The 21,912-nt window shown below is 38.4% G+C and overlaps 1 protein-coding gene across 1 annotated transcript in view; it reads left to right on the forward strand.

Moving 5' to 3' along the window:
• The window catches only part of ITGA8 (integrin subunit alpha 8), a 190,721-nt gene that overhangs the window by 106,796 nt on the left and 62,013 nt on the right, over nt 1–21,912 (forward strand). The window contains exons 21-23 of the mRNA XM_032243982.1: nt 7,093–7,185; nt 13,026–13,105; nt 18,490–18,570. Coding sequence (XP_032099873.1) covers nt 7,093–7,185; nt 13,026–13,105; nt 18,490–18,570 — 254 coding nt within the window. The remainder of the gene's footprint in view (nt 1–7,092; nt 7,186–13,025; nt 13,106–18,489; nt 18,571–21,912) is intronic.

Consider the following 21,912-nt stretch of genomic DNA (forward strand, 5'->3'; position numbering starts at 1 on the left):
AGGGCCATCTTAGCTGAGAGTTTCTTCCTTAGTAAAAGGCATCAAAATGATACCTTCTTTTGTTAAATCATAATGACAATGAGCCATGAAGTAGGGGGCAGGGAATACACAATGAAAGATATTAATACTGTGTTATTCAAGAAAGAAGAAAATTGGATGATTATAAACCAGTCACTGGAGAAATTAGGATTTATATTGATTTTCATGTTAGAAATAACAGGGAAGTCAAAGCTGCCTGGAGGGAAGTGAAAGGTGACTTGAGACTTGAATTACACAGTATTAATATCTTCTTTACCACAGTGCAAAGATAAATTGGCCAAAGATTGAGAGCTAAAGCAAAAAAGAGAATTAGACTAGCTGAACAAAGAAGCTTACCAATGTGATCCATAAGCTAACCTCCCAAGCTAACTCCCTGTCTTCGCTGGGTTTTCTACCCTTGTGTTGAGTTTCTTTCAGTTTCAAGTGCATGTCGGGAAGCCTGGTTTTCATTATTGGTTGGGGAAGAAGGTCCAACCAATCCCTGCTAATTATTGATAACAGTCTGGACAGGCACTGGAAGGGAAACAAGGTCCTTTTCCTTTCTGCTTGGTCCACCTTGCCAGAAATACAACCAGGAAGAGCCTGGTCTTCCTCATTTGTCATTCCTCAATGCCACTATTTGTTTAAAGGACAACAGTGTTCTTTACAATCTTCCCCTTCCTTATCAGAACATGAATCTTCCCATTCAAAGTATCCTCCAGTTCTGCAGTGTCCTTAATCACTTGATCTAGAAAACCATTACAAACACATCACAGAATAACAGAGAAAGTCCCTCAGTGTTGGAAATATACAAACTCACAATTAAGGGTGAAACCCAAGTGTCACGTTTCCTTCATAGGATGAGGTGTAGCATAGGTGTTCCTTAAATACTTGCTGGTAACTTCCTTTATTTAGCTAAAATATACTAAATGTGTGCTACTTTCCAAATACCATACCCCCTGAGGACCTTGACCGTCTTAATGACTGAATAATGTAATGAAAAGTAATTCTTCTAAAGAGATGTTTACAAACTGTTGTGGCGATGTTGGTATTTTAATAGCATTTAAAAACGTATGGAATATAAAATTCTCTATTCATACTTCTAGTCTCATGTTTTTTTGTTTTAGTTGAATGATCTTCTTAGTAAAAAACAAAAAAAAATTAAAAACAGGTAATGATGGAGCATCTTTGATAGTTGTTTAAAATCCTTATGAGTTTCTGTTGAAGAAATTTGTAGGAAAAAAAAACTCCAAAGTCATCACATGGTATACATTAAATGTGTACTGCCGTTTTGTGTATGTCAGTCATAGCTTTAAAAAGTCGTTTTTTAAAAATAGTCCTAAATTATTACTAAGTCTGCCATGTCAGCAGTGAGGTTGGATAGAGAGGAAAAATCATTCCATTTCTTTTCAAGAGTGTTCACAGCTCTCCACTCAGCTTTCACTTCCCTGTTATTTCAAACATGAAAATCAATATAAAACCTAATTTCTCCAGTGACTGGTTTATAATCATCTCATTTTCTTCTTTCTTGAATTGACTTTTTTTTTTTTGAGACAGGGTCTTGCTCTGTTGCCCAGGATGGAGTAGAGCAGCATGATCATAGCTTACTACAACTTCCGATACCTGGGCTCAAGCAATCTCCTCAGCTCAGCCTCCCAAGTAGCTGGGACTACAGGTGTGCACACCACCACGCCTGGCTAATTTTTGTATTTTCTGTAGAGTGGGAGTTCTGCCATGTGGCCCAGGCTGGTCTTTAACATGTGGCCAGGCTCAAGTGATCCGTGCATCTTGGCCTCCCAAAGTGCTGATATTATAGGCATGAGCCAACCTTGCCTGGCCAATTATATGATTTTTTTTAAATCCTCTTCATTTATCTATTAAAGTCACTTTAAGATAAAAGTAAATAAGAACAAATGGAGCACTTATACACACAACTTATAAAGATGGTGTTTAATAACCATTTTGATTTGAAGATATTTTAGAATAAAATCTCTACAAGCAAAATCAGAAAGAAAAATGTCACCTATAAATACTTACATGCAGGTAGTGCATAAACAAACGCAAGCATGAAGTTCAAGTCTGTTTTGTTTGTAATATTCCAGGGCTCCACTCATATTTTTATTTCAATTCCTTTCTTGCCACTCCACCCCTGACTTCGCTAAACAAAGCACCTATTCTAAAATGTTCTTTTAGCAAAACATCCAGTTTACTGTTGACTTTGTTACATAGAAAACACGGGAGAGAGAGCACTTATGATTCTACCTTTGGCTATAAACATTACAAAGGACATTATCTGTAATCTCAAATGATCCCTTCACTACTTTTTTCTCCATCAATTTCCTCTGGACAGAGACTTCCTCAGTCTTTAAATTTTGCATGACTAAGCCACATTCTCATTTATTCCTTGTTTTGAAACAGTTTGAGGTTTGCGTACCTTTTGATTTCAACTCAGTTCAAGATTTTTTAACCATTTTTTCCTCAAGGAGAAAAATATTAGGCATTATCTGAATGTAAGTTTGGCTCTTCTTTGTTGAAAACATGCATCTTTTTAGAAAATGTAAATGCTTCTCATCTCTTTCTCTAGAAACCTTAGGTGAGCCAGACTTTGTATTTGCTTTTGGTGACCTTGCTCCTTAATTTTTCCACGAAAAAGGTGTATGTGTTTTATATTTATTATCATGATCATCATCATGATTGTAAGATACATGTTGATATAACTGATCATTTTAGCCATTTTGAAGTGTACAGTTCAGTGACATTATATTTATATGGTTGCGCAACTATCGTCACTGCCCATCTCCAGACCTTTTTCATCATCCCAAACTCAACCTCTCCAACCCTTAAAAATAATTCCCCCATTGCTCCCTCTCCCCAGGCCGTGGTAAGCACCATTCTACTTTCTGTCTCTGTGAATTTGGTGATTCTAAGGACCTGTTCTCATCTCTTCTTCAATCTCTCACAGCTGCCTCGCCTTCCGCATGTCCACCTCTAGACTTTTGGCCTTCCCGTTCACACCCTTTCTTTTTTTTTTTTTTTTTTTTTTTGAAATAGAGTCTCACTCTATTGCCTAGGCTGGATGCAGCGGCATGATCTTGGCTCACTACAACCACCTCCTCCTCCTGGGTTCAAGGGATTCTCCTGCCTCAGCCTCCCAAATAGCTGGTATTACAGGTGCCCACCACCATGCCCGACTAATTTTGGTATTTTTAGTAGAGATGGGGTTTCACCATGTTGGCCAGGCTTGTCTTGAAATCTGCACCTAGTAATCTGCCTGCCTCGGCCTCCCAAAGTTCTGGGATATCAGACATGAGCCACCACATCCGGCTTATCTTTTATTTTCTATGTACAAAAATGACACCAGCATCCTCTGGTTTCTAACATCTAAAATGATGCCAGCCTGGATGAGGGTGGTGACAGCAGCAGTTGGAAGGAGAGAAGGATATGAATTAGAGAGACTGTGGACTGAGACCATCCAGCAGCCACCATCACCACCTTCATTGCCCGGATTATTGCAGCAGTCTTCCTAGTTCATCTTGCCAACTCCCTACCTCTAACCTAGAAAAAAATCCATCTTTCTAAATTGCAAATCTGAGCCTGACACTCTTCAAAGCCTCGCTAGCTCCCCATTGCTTTGAGGATAAGATCCAAATCCTTCAGACGACCTGTGAGGCCCTTGATCACATCACCTCTGCTCACCTCTTCAGCCTCCTCGCTAAATGCTCATGCTTCCAGCAGGAGGCTTGAATTCCTTTTCCATTCCTGTAATGACCCAGAGAGCTTGTTCCAGCCATTTCTCTTCCTAACACACTAACTCTACTCCCTCATCCTCTTTATCTGTCTTACTTCTTTTCACTTCTTTCTACTAATCCTTCAAATAATAATTGAGACTTAATAAAAACTGAGGAGTGGGGAATAATAATTGAGGTGGCTAACATTTATTGAACAACTGCTATGAGCTAGGTAATCCTCTGAGTTCTTGAATGTATTTTAATTCTTATAACAGTGTTATAGAGAAGCTGCTCTCATTATCCCTGTTTTATAGCTAAGAATAAATTAAGCGACATGCCCAAGGTTATACAGCTATTATGTAGCAGAAGCAAGTTCAAGCATCAACCGTTAGGTCCGGGTTTTGGGGTTTTTGTTGTTGTTGTTTTTGTTTTTTGAGACAGTGTGTCACTGTCACTCAGGCTGGAGTGTAGTGATGCAATCTCAGGTCACTGCAACCTCTGCCTCCTGAATTCAAGGAATACTCCTGCCTTAGCCTCCCGAGTAGCTGGGATTTACAGGTGCTCACCAGCATGCCTGGCTAATTTTTGTATTTTTAGTAGAGATGGGGTTTCACCATGTTGGCCAGGCTGGTCTCGAGTTCCTGACCTAGAGATCCGCCCACCTTGACCTCCCAAAGTGCTGGGATAACAGGCATGAGCCACCACGCCCAGCCTCCCTGATTTTGTTTTGTTTTGTTTGAGATGGTATCTCGCTCTGTCACCCAGGCTGGAGTGCAGTGGCAAGATCTCGGGTCACTACAACCTCTGGCTCCTGGGTTCAAGCGATTCTCCTGCTTTAGCCTCCCTAGTAGCTGGGACTACAGGTGCCTGCCACAACACCCAGGTAATTCTTGTATTTTTAGTAGAGACAAGGTTTCACCATGTTGGCCAGGCTGGTCTCAAACTCCTGACCTCAGGTGATCTGCCTGCCTCAGCCTCTCAAAGTGCTGGGATTACAACGTGAGCCACCATGGCCAGCTGGGCCCCTGTTCTTAACCACTGATATGCACTGTCCCCATCAGCTTAGATGCCTCTTCCTTCAGGATGCCTTCTCTGATTGCTTGGATCTTTATGCAGGTCCTCCTTTGTCACTATTTATTTATCCTATCACAAAATTTACTCAACTCCACTGCAATTGTGTAAAGCAATTCTAAGCTTTACAATTGCTTAGAATTACTTGTTACAGTTGTTAAAATAATTAAGAATTCAGTGAAGACAAGGCATCTCATTTGTCAGGCCTGGTAAATACTGGGTACAGTTAATATTTTCAGTGAATGAAGACCACTCTAAGAGCTATAAATGGATTAGAACAAGAATGTCCCTGGAACTGCAGAGGAAAATAACCTAGAAATGTCCAGAAAAACAGTCATTGTTCCTCTTATTAAAGAGAGGAAATAATGCTTTTAAAAAAGAAAAAGGGTGGAGGGGATGTGAAAGGAAAAAAAATCTCTTTGATTGATGTCAACGAACTATTTCGAGAAAGCTAGGGAAAAGAATGTACATGTAACTTTTAACCTTTAGGTGAGATTTTAAAATATATATTTACTATAGAAACTAAATTCTTGAATTACATTCAAGGGACATATGAGCACTTATGAAAGCTTTTTCTGGGTTTTTTCTGTTTTCGTGATTGAGTTAACAATCCCAACACAAAGCATCTCTGTATGATTAGGGGTTTGTTATGGATCCTTAAGAAGCTGAATACATACTAACCTATCTTTGAGAAGAAAGACTATTACCACCTTTTTGAAAAGATGTTTCTTAGCTCATTCAACATAAGTTACTGTCATTCAGGATATTTGGAGAGAGAATGTATTAAATTGTGCCTCCAAATATCAGTGATCCATTCCTTTCTCGGTAATTAGGACAGATCTTTCCATGTATCTGTCTGTCTGGGTGATTCTGGGAGCAGGATTTTAGACTTAATTGCATACTTGTCTCTTTCATTGTAGTCTTTTCTTTTAGGAGAAAGTGTCAGCTATCTACTCTCTTGTTCCTGAACCATCAATTACTTTGTTTCCAAGACTGCTCTAGGCATTGGGACTAGAACAGACTCAAAAACCTCTGCCTTCTTGAAGCTTATATTCTCAAAGTGTGTGATTTACCTACAAAATGCTTTAGCTAGAAAACTGGCGAAATGTTTGGTGTTTTTTGCTTGGGCTTTGGCTTTTGGCTTTTTTAATAAAATAGAAGGGAATGGAGGATCATTTCTGAAACTTTACATTACTTTCTTATTTAAAATTTCAATAGATAACAAAAAAAAGGCCCCAAAATAAAATTTCAATAGAGCTAACAGATGGATAAATGGTCATTATATTGGGAACCTTCTTCCGAACCTATCACAGTGAAAGAAATTCCCCCAAAATTTGCTCCTTTATGAAAGCCCGCATATTGCAAGCTTATCTTTGGGAACAAGGGTGATGGGTAATATATCGGTGGCACATAACAAGTTAGAGTGAAATAATGGAAAAGCATAAGTAGCTATGGCCAAATGCAGAATTAGTACCATAGGGTTTGAGGTATGGAAAGAGAATAGGGTAGAGGGTCAGGGGTGAGTTTCTCAGCAGCTGGGAATAGCATGTGGAAATAAAGAAGAGCTGGGAACCAAAGGCAACAGTTCCAAAACAAACCTGTGTTTCCTCTCTCATCTGCTCAACCTTGAGAATTTCTCCAGTGTATAGCTCCAAGAACCTCTTCAAACTTCAGTTCGTATGAACTCTACTTGGAATAGGATATAGGGGAGGAAAGGAAATAGGAAGTACAGCTAATCATAGAAGTGTTCTCTTTACATCTGAAATATTGAAGGACTGAACAAAGTCGATTGCATGATCTCAAAACGGGACCATGGTGTACAGAAATTGTGTTCCAGGCAGTTCTCTGGCTAATGGTCATTGAATCTTATGATAATCTATACATATTATGGCCATTTTGTTTTTGCAAGGCTTACATAAGAATCTGTTTATTTACTCATGTTTAATAATTTGTGATTTTTCATGCCCTGAGTTTCACATTAACACTAGTGAAGCTAATGTCTAAACTATTTATATAAATACTATATTGTGCATTGTCTTCCTTAATGAAACGCAATAAATATGCTTACACACCCAATACATTTCCTTCTAAAATTTAACTTTTACTTTTCTCTCTCCACCTTCTCTTCCGAGTTAGGGGTCATCAATCACTTCTTGTGCACCATCACCCTCATGGGTGTTTGAGATGCAGGGGAGCTCCCAGGCCCCAATCATCACTTTTGTGTCAGGATGTCATTTATTCTGCCCCCTAAACCCCCTGTTCTTTCCCGTTGTAGGGATTTCGACCACTGAGCTGTGAGTACAAGATGGAAAATGTAACCAGGATGGTGGTGTGTGACCTTGGGAACCCTATGGTGTCTGGAACAAATGTAAGAGAAAACCAGAAATATGGACTGATTTCCTTCTAACTGGATTTTACAGGGAACAAATGGAAAGCTCTCCAGTTACCACTCAGCAACTCAGCATCTAGTAGCAACAACAAATTAGGCAGGAAATTGCCAGAGTCATGGGATTTCACATTATAACCTATACAGAGTGAATCGTCTCAGGCTAAGCACAGAAAGATGCATGCTCTTCTATGCTTTCTCTTTAGACTTTACTCTTGGGTGTCTTTTAGTTGCAACAAATCTAAGCAGACTTTGTTTTAACCACAGATATTTCCTTTAAATATTTTTCTTTGAACTCAAAAAGAAATGCAATGTAAGTAAAAGACTTTAAAAATAACCAAATTAAAACAAAGATTTTAGCAGTGGCAATTAAATTAACTTTCATTTCAAATATACCTCATGTATGAATATCATTCACAGTATTTTGAAATTAAAATACTGTCATAATACAGTTTTTGGATCAGCTTCACCAAATCTATATTCTCCATTATTTTACTTGAAGAATAATAAAGAAAAATGTAGTTTTATAGCAAGGGGAAAAAATAAAGATTAATAATGATCTCTAACGTGCATGAGAAAAAATAGTTCTTTGTGCTTCTCTTCCTCCTCCCCTCCTCCTCCTCCTCCTCCTTCTTCTCCTCCTCCTCCTCCCCTCCTCCTCCTCCTCTTCCTCCTCCTCCTCCTCCTCCTTCTTTTCCTCCTCCTCCTCCCCTCCTCCTCCCCTCCTCCTCCTCTTCCTCCTCTTCCTCCTCCTCCTCCTTCTTCTCCTCCTCTCCTCCTCCTCCTCTCCTCCTCCTCCTCCCCTCCTCCTCCTCTTCCTCATCTTCCTCCTCCTCCTCCTCCTCCTCCTTCTTCTCCTCTTCCTCCTCCTCCTTCTCCTCCTCCCCCTCCTCCTCCCCTCCTCCTCCTCCCCTCCTCCTCTTCCTCTTCGTCATCTTCCTCCTCCTCCTCCTCCTCTTCCTTTTTCTTGTATTTCTCCGGTTTGTTTCCAGGTTTAGGAACTTTTCATTCAGGATTACTTTCAGACAATAAATTAATTGTATCCAATTACAGTTAAATATACACATGGTAACTTGTAATAGATATTACAGTAGCAATTATTTTATGAAGTAAAATCAGAAAAAAATTCTGAACTCTGAAAGTACTAACAACATAAATTGAACATACATATTCTTCTATTCAAAATTAGATGTTTATTATTACAAATGAAATAGGCTGTTTCAAAGAAACTTCATAGAAAATCGTAATTATGTAGGTTTGTATTAAAACAACCTCCCAAAGTGTATTCCAAAGAGTGCTAGTCCCTTGAGAGCAGCCTTTAAAAGGAAGTTATATGGTTACTGTTAAATGTCATGTTCTTCCTTGGGAGATTCAGGTATGTAATTTGCATTTTAAAGATGCTGATAAGTCTTTCAGTTAATAAACCTTTTAGCATGATGTTTCATACATTTACTTGAGCATTTGAAACTTTTCTCAAGTTAGACTATTGTGTTGGAATTATATTTTTGCTCTTTTATGCTCTAATGTTGCATTGATCTTGGGCATTCAAAAATGTGCTGAAACGATAGTAAACTTACTTCTTGGGGCAAAAATAAATATTTAAATGACAAGTACATTCCTATAACAGATTTTTTTGTTTGTTACCATGGATTGATTGTCCTCTAGGTTATAAGTTCATCACTGGGAGGAGGGGAGCTTTTTTATGTTATTTTATTGAATTTTCAAAACAACCCTATGTGTCCAGTATTTTCTTTTTATTATGGACGAGAAAACTGAAACTCAGAGAAGTCAAATGAATTGGGCAAAGCTTCACAGAGGATAAAGGTTAGAAACAAGATTCAAACCAAGCCTTTCCGCAAAGCCTATGTTCTAACTGGTCTGCAACATGGTGAAAAGTCCTTGGATAAAAACTAATGAATAACAGATGAGACTTTAAAATGAAGCCATGAAAAAGAGCATGGGATGTCTACACTTGAATATTAGAACATTTTTCACTATAATAGTCCTTTTATCTAGAAGCTAATGAATCGTTTTGCTAGTTTTTGAGAAAAATCCAACCGCCTAATTTAATATGAAGAGAGTTACCTAAGGCAAAAGAGAAATGAATGGATGTGGTAGAATAGTGTTAGCATCTGTAGGTGACTGGTCACTCATTCCTTTTTCAATATTAGAAGTGTTACATCTAGACCAGAGGCCATCTAAGGGTGATCTTGGAACAAAACTGGCCACCAGCATCCTTAAAAGTGGAGGGAAAATCGCAGTGTGGTCTTAACCACAAATGTGTTTATGTGAAAGGATGCCAATTCGTTTTACCAGCAAATAATCCTTAGAAGTCAGGGAAGTAAATTGTTTATATTCATTTATCTCTGACGGCCATAGTAGAAGAAACCTAATAGCTTTCTTATCTCATTCTTTAATGCCCTTAAACACATCAAATTTTATTACATTCTGTTTTGTTATAAAACACTTTGATTTATTTTCTTCTTCATTTTGTACTTTAAAAAGAATACTCTCAGTGGGTCATGGTAAAATTCTAAATGTAAAAGCAGTGCTAAAGGTTTTAAAAGCATCATAAATTGCTAGGAATGTTTAGTTCCAACTAACATCTTTTAAAAATCATTTTCAAGTGACTTGTATTTTAACTTCACAAAATATTCAAAGTAGTCTTCAGGAGCTTTACTTCTGATTTTTAAATAGTAAAGTCATTTTCATAGAGTAGCTATAGTAATATAAGATGTCTATATGCCAATAAGATTCATAACAGGTTGCAAATGTTCTCACAGGAAGATTTTTTTTTAAAAATGGTGGGGTCAATGAAAGCACTTTAAAATCAATGCCATGAGATCTGGTGTTTGGTACTAGTTAAGGATACATGTGCCTCTTACGAATATGAAATTGTCACACCTTCACTGGGTCTTCATCATCCCATGCTGATTGTTCTATAAGGAAAACCAACATTAAGTAGCCTCTATTGCAATATAGTAAGATTTCTATCACTGGAAATGAGCAAACAAGAACACACCCTCATCTAACTCTGTCACCAGGCTGGAGTGCAGTGGCGTGATCTCGGCTCACTGCAACCTCTGCCTCCCAGGTTCCAGTGATTCTTCTGCCTCAGTCTCCTAAGTAGCTGGGATTACAGGAATGCGCCGCCACATCCAGCTAATTTTTGTAGTTTTAGTACACATGGGGTTTTACCATGTTGGCCAGGATGGTCTCGATCTCCTGACCTTGTGATCCACCTGCCTCAGCCCCCCCAAAGAGCTGAGACTACAGGTGTGAGCCACCGTGCCTGGCCACTCTCATCATTCTTTTGGCAATTTTTATTGCACTGCTTCTATATGCCAGGTTCCAAGTTTGAATAGCAAAGATAAAAACATACCATCTTCATTCAATAAGAAACTCAAAATTAGCAGTGTCGTAAGTTGAGTGGTGGAAGAGTGGTGAAAAACATACAGAGAATACAAATGAGAACAATTCTGCCTGACCCAGCCCATAGAATTATAGGAGGTATTGCAGGAGATGTCTCCTGTCCTGAGATTTGAGGCATAAGTTAGAGGTTCTTCAAGTAGAAAAGGCAAGAAAAAGCCAAAGCTTTCTAAAGAAAAGAGAAGAGCATGTGCAGACGCCTGATAGAAAACTGCTCCTTTGAAATCATTAAACATTTCATCCAGCCAGATACTGTGGCTCACGCCTGTAATCCCAGCACTTTGGGAGACCAAGGCTGTCAGGAGTAGGAGACCAGGCTGATCAACATGGTGAAACCCCATTTCTACTAAAAATACAAAAAATTAGCTGGGCGTGGTGGTGCATTCCTGTAATTCCAGCTACTCAGGAGGCTGAGGCAGAAGAATTGCTTGAACCTGGGAGGCGGAGGTTGCAGTGAGCTGAGATCGTGCCACTGCACTCCAGCCTGGTCGACAGAGCAAGACTCTGTTTCAAAAAAAAAAAAAAAATCCTTGCATAATGGCTTATAATTAAGACACATCTCAGTTTAAATACCAGCTATACCCTTTGTCAGCTATGATACTTTGAGCAAGTTACATTGAAATGGGAAAACACCTACCCATGGGACTGTCTGGAGTAATGAATGACAGGACAAATGTAAAGCTGCTAGGACAGTATATGTCTCAAAGCACATTCAGTAAGGGCTGGTGAACTGCTGCTGCTGTTTTATGACAAAAGAGATGGGCCGGGCGCGGTGGCTCACGCCTGTAATCTCAGCACTTTGGGAGGCCAAGGCGGGTGGATCACGAGGTCAAGAGATGGAGACCATCCTGGTCAACATGGTGAAACCCCGTCTCTACTAAAAATACAAAAAATTAGCCGGGCATGCTGGCGCGTGCCTGTAATCCCAGCTACTCAGGAGGCTGAGGCAGGAGAATTGCCTGAACCCAGGAGGCGGAGGTTGCGGTGAGCCAAGATCGTGCCATTGCACTCCAGCCTGGGTAACGAGAGCGAAACTCCATCTCAAAAAAAAAAAAGAAAAAAAAAAAAGAGATGATTGATTATTAGTTCATATTGTTACTGATTCATACGAATATGAGATTTTGTTAATGGTTTGATTCTGCTACTGTTGTGGCTGTGATACAGATTTGAAAGTCGGCTTGCAGGGATTTCAATTCTAGCTCTGTGGTTTATTTGCACTCCACCTGGAGCAAAGTACTTCATCTCTCTAATCCTCAGGTTGCTGCTCAATTGTATAATGTCATTAGTAACAGCCCCTACCTCAGAGTGCTTTTTGGGACTACGTGAGATCATGTGTGTAAGGCATAGTATAGTGCTTGGAAAAGAAAGTAACATAATATTACAGATGTGTTAACTATTATTTTTACTCCTTATTTATATCATCACTGGATTTATTTTCTCCATGTTTTTATCTATTTCCAGGTTGTAAAAATGATTAAAAAAAAACAGTTTTAAAAATTTAGAAAAATAAAAAAGGAGAAAATAATCCATATAACTGTAACCTCAACTAGAACACATTATTCTGAAACATTTTCCTATAGTACCTCTGCACTCCTGTACTGTAGATGAATTTTTCGATTTGTAGACTTTTAAACCCATAGCTCAGATGCATTGCACATAAACATTGTAGCCCTCATTCATTGTTGATTGTTACTAATTAGAAGCATTTTCCATATTGTTGCATTGACTTCACAGCTATAATTTCAATGACTATATAAATGTCCATCAAATAGAAGCATCATAGTTTTCTAAGTCAAATTCTGGCCAGGTGTGGTGGTTCATGCTTATAATCCCAGCACTTTGGGAGGCCGAGACAGGAGAATTGCATGTAACCAGGGGTTCAAGAGCAGACTAGACTCTGTCTCCACAAATAACAAAAAAATTAACCAGGCATGGTGGTGTGCATCTCTGGTCCCTGCTACTTGGGAGGCTAAGGAAGGAGGATCACTTGAGCCTGGGAAGTTGAGGCTGCAGTGAGCCATGCTCACATTACTGCACTCCAGCCTGGGTGACAGAGTGAGACCCTGTCTCATCAATCAATCAATCAGTTTCTTCTCATAGCTTTGGATTGCTTTCAATTTAACACACAAAAAGGTGGCAGGAGAAAAGGCAGTACAGGAGTTAACGGAGAGAGAGAACCAACCTGCACCGTGACCTGAATCTTCTGGGGCCTGCAGTTCTTTGCATGGCTTCTCTCAGCTGTCAGCCACCTGGGGTAGAAGCAGAACAAAGGAGAGTTACGGTGATCCAGGGTGGCGTTTTGCAGGAATGACTTACTAAATATTTTTTTGTTGTGTACAAGCTACTCTCATGTAATAACTTTGTGTCCTGTGTGATTTTATTTTATTTTTTAGTATTCTCTGGGCCTCCGATTTGCAGTTCCACGTCTTGAGAAAACAAACATGAGCATTAACTTCGATCTCCAAATCAGAAGGTTAGACCTTTACATGCCTACGTTATTGACAACACTCAACAGAAAAGAGATCCACAGTGAAATGATACCCCTTGTCAGGGTCATTCGCCTTAAAACCTCTTCTGAAATTAGCACCCAGACTTTCACAGCTCATTTCTTCTTTGTTTTTCTCCATTGTTTCTGTTATTTCAACATTTTAGGTGTTGAGAAAAAGAGACTGAAGTTGTGAGATAGCAAAATTTTGTGCCTGGGCACCAGCCCACCTGCTTTACTCCTGCTTTTCCTCATTCCAAAGCACATACCCTCTCCCACCCTAACTCCTATGCTCTCAGCTGGATGTCACCTAGTCCCTGAGAACAAAATCTGCGCAAAAAAAGCATAGATTTCACATTTGCAATGCTGAAGTCTCTTCAGCTTTCAAGACTAAATGAATCTTTGATGGCTTACCTGTGAGCACTGTGGCAGGATGCAGGTGAGATACTCTATTTTGAGGGAAAACCCTTCTCTAGCAGTGATAAGACGAGCCATATAGGTAGCTGCTTCTCTTTTCTAAGGCTGACACTGTTCTAGAATTCATCTGTAATTTTACCCTCTTACCACCTATTCTGTTTGCTCCTTCGTGGCTGAAAATAATATTTCATGAACAGGAAGACCCGCAGAAAGTCTTCCCAGCTGTGGATTTCAACCCATTAGCTGGGCAATGGAATCAGTTTAATATTTCTAGACCAATATTAAAAGGAAATTGAATGGAAAGTAACATACAATATAACATATATTAGTACAGTTCATGAAATGTTATAAATATTTTATATTTATACTATACATATAAGTATAAATATGTATGGCAAGACGTCCAGTGACATGTATGTATTTTTGTGGTCTCCAGTTTAAAAAGTTTGAAAACACAGATGTAAACGGGACATATGGGTCCTCTGTATTTATTTATACCTTGCCTGGCATGGTGAACCCTTGCTCTAAGTATTAAAATGTCTATGAAGTCCGTATCCACAATTGGGTCTCAAATACTAGTGTGCAAGATGGTTAATCTCTAATTTTATTTTAATATCTTGCAAGAAGTATGATTAGAGTGTGATAAGTTTTAGAATAATGACTCTGTGTAATGGGTTACCTTTTAATAGATATTTCAATAAAAGGTTCAGGATTTTTAAAAATATATATAAACTCTGTAAAAATGTAGCAGATTAAAAAAATCTGCAATCTGTGTCACAAATCACTCTCCCAGGCCAAACTTTGTGATAGATTTCTAGGGAGAAAGGTTTTCTTAGCTTACCTTAGGTGTTCATTTTCGAGCTTAATGAAGTCTTTCTTAAATTAACTTAAACATTTTCTGCTGAATTTTAGGTTTTTTAAATTTGGATACAGTTTAGTAATAGGATACAGAAGGAGAGAATTCTTCTGTAATATTCCTTCATTTTACCAAAAGCATATTAAATCATTTCTTTCTATCTATAAAAATATATTGAAGGTTTAGGTAGTCCTAAATATTTTTATTTTGGAAATCTTTTGTTGATATTTCTAAGTATCTTAAAAACAAAGACAAAAAACCATGTCATGGCAAAGAACCACCATCCAGATAGTAACCTGAAGTTTCTATTCCTCTCTATAATTGTCTGTGCCACTGATCCTCCAGTGACATGAAGTTTGTGTCACCTGGGAAAAGACATCTCTCATAAAATACACAACCTTTATATAGAAAGGAAGTCTGGTACAAATGTACAAAGCAAATTCATTGATATTTCCTTCTCACTCTTGGTTGAAGTTACAAAAGAGAATGGATGCAGTTAGTAGTTCATTTAAGAAGCAAAAGAAATCCCAGCACTTTGGGAGGCCGAGGTGGGCAGATTGCCTGAGATCAGGAGTTCTAGACCAGCCTAGCTAACATGGTGAAACCCAATCTCTATTAAAAATACAAAAAATTAGTCAGGTGTTGTGGCGGGTGCATGTATCTCAGCTACTCCGGAGGCTGAGGCAGGAGAATCGCTTGAACCCAGGAGGCGGAGGTTGCAGTGAGCCAAGATAGCGCCCTTGCACTCCAGCCTGGGCAACAGAGTGAGACTCTGTCTCCAAAAAAAAAAAAAAAACCAAAACACTATGTGGTGTTCTAGATGCCTTCCCTAAATAACGAATTCGGTAATGAAGTGCTGAATTTGCTGTAAAATAGTAATGACCACTTTTTTAACATTCTTCTTCATGTAAAACAATGGGTCATGAATGATTACATTCCATTTCTATTCGTGGCTATTTTAACATTACTCTAAAAAATATAAAAATGCAGAAATACAGAAAGAACTGGAATATACATACACCCATTAAATTCCCAAAACATACATTATAGATATAAAAACAAGAATACAGTGTTTGAGGCCAGGTGCGGTGGCTCATGCCTATAATCCCAGCATTTTGTGGTGGCATGTACCTGAAGTCCTAGCTACTCTGGAGGCTGAGGCAGGGGAATAGCTTGAACCCAGGAGGCAGAGGTTGCAGTGAGCCAAGATTGTGCCACTGTACCCCAGCCTGGGGTGATAGAGCAAGACTCTGTCTAAAAAAAAAAAACAGAAGAATATTAGTATTTGAGTTTTACAGTGTACATTGTAAAAACTGTCAAAACACTGTAAGTACTCGAATATTAGGGTATTTGAGAGGTGAGTGTTTATCTGCATGCTTTGCTGGCTGACTCCAAAGCTGAAAATAAGGATGTAGATGGATGGTTTTGCATTTGGTTTAAATATGTTTAAACCAAAAATAAATTAAACCAAATGTTCCAAAGTCTAAACTCTTACAAACCATATATTGACTGCCATGACCTGCATTTAATGAATCCCTTTTTCACAAATAGAAGTCAAAAAAGAAATGGGCTTTATATGTTAATAAACTTAAAATATTTCCTGTTACCAAATATTTGCCTTAAGCGTTCTCTCCATGCCCTCGTTCTACATGACATAAACATTTTCCTCCTTGTGTACAACGTGTCTCAGATTGCAGTTGCCACATACAAACAGGTCTTTGTGACCATCCTCAGAGTTGCTTCCTTAGTAATGATGAGACGAACACTGCGTTATCTTTGCTGACATTCCGAAGACCACAGAAGGCATAGAGGGAATGTTAGAAAATAGGAAATAGGAGATAGTAAAGAAAAAGAACATAGCTGCGCAGTAATAAAGTGAAAAACATGTCTATCCATAGTATGTAGCATAGGGTGCAGTTGTAAAGAGGAAATTCATCATTTCTTGTATAGAACCAGCACCAACAGTTTAAAGAGTTCAGCTTCCCTGGCAGTGATGGATGGCTTGTTTGGATGTAGCAGTGGTATTAGTGAGGGAGCTTTCCTTTCAGGAAATGGGTCAAGGTAGCATCTAAGTTATTTATCAAGCCTGGTTCCCTTCTTACAAGGAGATTTTGCTGATACCACTGGTAGGCAGTAGCAAGTGTCATGGCAAGTCTGTGTGATAGAAGATGATTAGCCAACCAGAAAGTCTGGATTCAGCATCGGCTGTTGTTCTTGCTGGGTTTTAAAACAACCTCGAAAAGCCTCGTGTTAGACTTGTGTTCAAGGATGCTTTCAATTTCAATGTTCAATGTCTATTTACATATTCAGGGTATTGTGGGTAGTGAAAAGTATGTTATTTAAACCACTTGGGAACAAAATACAATAGAATTATGCAGTAACTTAAATGAAACTTTGCTTTTTCATAACTGTAATTTCCATGGCTGCAAAGAAGTAGTGAAGTGGAAATAGAAAAAAGTCCGGTTCATCTGTTGCACAACTATATTTAAATTTCTAAACTAAAGAATTACTCATAATGTATTTGGAACCATAAAGTCTACAACAAATACAATTACTGAATTACTTCTTAGTGGTTAGAATTCAGAATACTGCCTTAAAAACACATATACACACATGTCTTTTAGTTGACTGATCCTCCCCAGATGTGATCTTAATGAAATGGTCTGGAAACTGGCGTTCAGCCTCTGAACAAGTCCCTTCAGCTCAGTCACAGGCTTAGTGGTGATGCTCTATTCCAGGAAATGAGCCTGACATTTGCCTGTTTATATCTTTTATGTGTGGTTGCAGTTTAAGTTGTCTTATCAGTATATGCAATCGGCCAGGACTTTTCAAAAGCATCATGGGAACAATTCTGCCTCCTCCTGCTTTGAAAACAGTTTTATCATATCTTTTCCAGCTCTCGCATTTGGAAAGCTTCCATAGCTGGTCAGAACCTACCCCATTACCATCTCTTGGTGCCAGAACTTGCCCATCAAATCTGGGTGAGATTTGATCATGAAAAAGGAGGCCTTCTCTTCCTAATGACACCTGAATATAAACATGACCTGTTAGTGGTGATGTGGCCGTTTCTCAGTTTGCTAAGTTTTTAGTGACTTCAATGAAAGCACAATAGGAATATAAAATGCAAATGGAAGCTGCCTCTAAAACTCAGTTACTGGTTGAGCCTCTTTGTGAAGTATGTTTTATTTTCCTTACAGCACATGCATTTTGAAACACATACATTTAAAAAAGCTGTTTCATATCTAATTATATTTGCGGGAAAAAAAAAAGCCCAGCAAACAAAAAATAATTTTGCCACTGTTGAAAGAAGTATTGTTAAACACATACTTTCTAGAGGTTCTTGATGTGTTTTGCAAATATCCACGTCATCTCCTAATTGGCTGTTTATGAACTGTCCAACTCCTTGGGTCTATTTATATGTTCAGGGTATTGTGGATGATGAAAAGTGTGTTATTTAAACCAGTCTTTTAAAATACCCTCCAACTCCTTGTCCTAGTCGGCTGGTGAGTATTCAGTGAATGCACACTTATTTTAATACTAACTTAAGAAATAAACCACAAGGAAGATGAAATTGCTGCCAAGCCAATGTATGGTATGATGCATCCCAGAGCCAAACACAAATGCTGTTTCGATTATGTGTTTCTCCGCATTATTCATGCCAGTTCTCCTCTTTATTAGCAAGGAAAATCAGGAGTGGGCTAAGCTGTCGCTTCGTATTTGCTGGGCAATGAACATGACATGCACGGAGATGTAAGGAATTTGTCCAAAGTAGAAGCTGCAAAAATGAACTCAGTTCAGTGCCTTTTTAGTTCATCCATTTAAAAAAGTGTTAGTTTCTCTAGATATCTATTATATTTCCAGACACTTTCCATGAAAGTGTCTCTTCATGGGAAGTTGTCACATTACTGTTGATCATAAAAGATCTTAGCATTTCTCTATACAAATGGTTATGATTTTGGAGAATGAATACATTTGTTTTCTTAACGATCAGGTTAGTGATGTGTGTTGCTCCTGTGATATACAGAATGTTTTTTATGACCATATATTGTAATAATACATCTGAGCAAATATATTTAAATCACATGTCCCTGTGTTTTAGTTCCAACAAGGACAATCCAGACAGCAATTCTGTGAGCCTGCAAATCAACATCACTGCTGTGGCGCAGGTGGAAATAAGAGGGTAAGTAGTAAGCAACACATTGTAATAGTACAATAGCCTTTTGTATGTAGGGTTAAGATAAAATGCTAGTGAAGGCCGGGCGCGGTGGCTCATGCCTGTAATCCCAGCACTTTGGGAGGCCGAGGCGGGTGGATCACGAGGTCAAGAGATCGAGACCATCCTGGTCAACATGGTGAAACCCCGTCTCTACTAAAAATACAAAAAATTAGCTGGGCATGGTGGCACGCTCCTGTAATCCCAGCTACTCAGGAGGCTGAGGCAGGAGAATTGCCTGAACCCAGGAGGCAGAGGTTGCGGTGAGCCGAGATCATGCCATTGCACTCCAGCCTGGGTAACAAGAGCGAAACTCCAACTCAAAAAAAAAAAAAAAAAAAAATGCTAGTGAAAACAATGTGGAATTTTCGCAATGCATTAGAGATCACAGTTCATTTTGGATGTTAATTTTCACTCTTTTCTACTGATCATTATTAGCCTTCCATTGGAAAGTAGATTAAACCTTAAATAATAACTCCAAATATATCAACACAAGAAATCACTTTATGCTGGGTGCAGTGGCTCACGCCTGTAATCTCAGCAATTTGGGAGGCCAAAGCAGGCAGATCACCTGAGAGCCAGGAGTTCAAGACCAGCCTGCAGAACATGATGAAACCCCGTGTCTACTAAAATACAAAACTTAGCTGGGCATGGTGGCGGGCACCTGTAATCCTAGCTACTCGGGAGGCTGAGGCAGGAGAATCACCTGAACCCAGGAGGCAGAGGTTGCAGTGAGCCAAGATCATGCCAGCCTGGATGACAAGAGTGAAACTACATCTCAAAAAAAAAAAAAAAAATCACTTTATTCCCCAAATTGACAGTTCAGTAATCAACCTATAAAAACCAGTTGATAAGAAGCCAGATAAAATAGACCACCATGTGATTACCTGAAAAAAAATCTCAATTCTCCAATAATTATTTTAGCATGATGACCTTTTAGCCCTACCATGCCACATCTGGAGTTTAATAAATGACTAACTCTCAGATGCAAGGGTCAATTGAATCTCTATTTTATATCTTTTTCCTTTGGTCCTATTATTTGAGGAAGGTGCCAATAAACAATCAATTGAGAGACAGGGGGAAAAGGGTCAAGGAAATGACTACCAGCTGCAAAATCCATGCCTTGGGGAAAAAGAAATCAGAAATGGCTTGTGTGTAGTTCTTATCTTGCTTGAAGTTGGACTTCATTTATTTTTTTCTTATGATTCTGGTTTTTCAGAACAATCATGGACTTGACTAAAAATGTCAACTGGTATTTTGGACCAAATTGTCACTGGGGTTCCAGAATCCTGGTTCCCCTCCTGTTCCACGGTGGTTTACAAGCTTCCGTGATGACAGCTGGGATTTCTGCAGGCAGAGCCACTGTCGCCGTGGGGCCTGCCCCGCTGTCCTGGTGCCGCTGGGGCGCCCCCTACCGGATTAGACAATAATAGCAATGTCTAACATTTACTGTTCCTTTCTGGGTGCCACCCCAGGTTGATACATCTTAAAATGAACTAGTGTCCTCCTTGTACAGATAAGGGAATTGCGGCACAAGGAGTTGAAGATTAAACTAGAAAATGTCAGAATGTAAATATAGGCAACTGTCTCCCAGAGCTCATGCTCATAAATGATCATGCTATCCTGCCTGGGAGATAGTATTTTGAACCTTATCTACATAAAATCATATTTTATGTATATATCTGATTTTTTTTCCCATTCAAACCAGTGTTTTTTGAGATTCATTTTGGTGCATGTACCTGTAATTCATTCATGTCAATTGCCTGAGTGTTACATTGTAAAACTATACTATAACTTATTTTATTTTGAGACTGGGTCTCACTCTGTCACCCAGGCTGGAATGCAGTGACACGATATTGGCACACTGCAACCTCCATCTCCTAGGTTCAAGAGATTCTTGTGCCTCAGCCTCTTGAGTAGCTGGGATTACAGGCATGTGCCACCACGCTCAGCTGATTTCTGTATTTTTAGTAGAGACAGAGTTTCCTCATGTTGGACAAGCTGGTCTTGAACAACCATTTAGCCTTTTACTATTAACTTTGATGCCAACTTGAGGGATTTTTGTAGACACCATTTATCAAGTTGAGGATGTTCCCTCTTATTTCTACTTTTCTTGAGAATTTTTAACATGAATGTATGTTTAAATTTTTTTCAAATGGTTTTTCTGCATATATGAAGATGGTTAAATTGTTTTCCTTTTTTATCCATTAAAGTGGTGAACTGATTAATTTTTTTTTTTAATTTTAAACCAAACTTGCATTCTGGAGAAGAATCACATTTAGTCCTGATGATTATCCTTTCTAGATATTCTTGGATTCAACTTGCTTAAATTTTGTTAGTGACTTTTACATCTATATTTGTGAGAAGTACTGATCTGTAGTTTTCTTTTCTTGCGATATCTTTTTCTGGTTTAGGTATCAGGTGAATGCTAGCTCCATAAGATCAGTTGGAAGTATTCCTTCATCTGCTTTATTATCTGGAATAATTTGTGTAGAATTGGTATTGTTTATTCCTTAAATGTTTTATAAAATTCAATGAAACCTTCTGAGTCCAGAGGATTTTAGGGGGATTTTTTGGTAGAACGGTTTTTAAGAACTCAATTTAATTCTTACGTGTAAGGCTATTTATAATATCTATTTCTATTTGAATGGGCTTTGGTAGTTTCTTATTAAAGGAATTTATCTGTTTCATCTAAGTTGTTACATGTATTGGGATAAAGTTGCTCATAATGTTTTCTGATTGTCCTTTTAACAGCTGTAGGATTTCTAGTGATGCCTTCTCCATCATTCTTCACATTGGTAGTTTATATTTTCTCCTTTTTTCCCCTTCTTTTTTAAAATTTTTTCTCATCAGTCTGTCTGGAGTTTCATGATCTTTCCAAAAAAATTGTTTTTTTTTTTTAATTAAAAACTTTTCTTTGTTTTCTTTAAATTTTTTTCTATTTTATTGGTTTCAGCTTTTCTTGTTATCCTTTCTTGTGCTTTCTTTGGATTTGATTTTCCCTCCCATTTCTAGTTCCTCTATGGAGAATTGTATGATTGATTGGAGAGTTTTTTTTGTATATAAGCATTTAGTGCTATAAATTTAGCAGCATACCAAAATGTTGATATGTTGGGTTTTCATTATAACTCAGCTGAAAACATTTTCTAGTTTTCTTTGTGATTTCTTCCTTAGTCATGAGTTGATTCATGGGAAGTGACTTGTTTGATTTACAGATATTTGGAGCTAATCTAGATGTTTTATTTTGTTGACTTCAAATTTCATTCTCGTATCTCTCTTGATGAGAAAAATGCTATTTTTTAAAATCCG

Source organism: Sapajus apella, unplaced genomic scaffold (assembly GCF_009761245.1).
Source record: "Sapajus apella isolate SASKATOON/1434 unplaced genomic scaffold, GSC_monkey_1.0 scaffold53, whole genome shotgun sequence".
Lineage (NCBI taxonomy): Eukaryota > Metazoa > Chordata > Mammalia > Primates > Cebidae > Sapajus > Sapajus apella.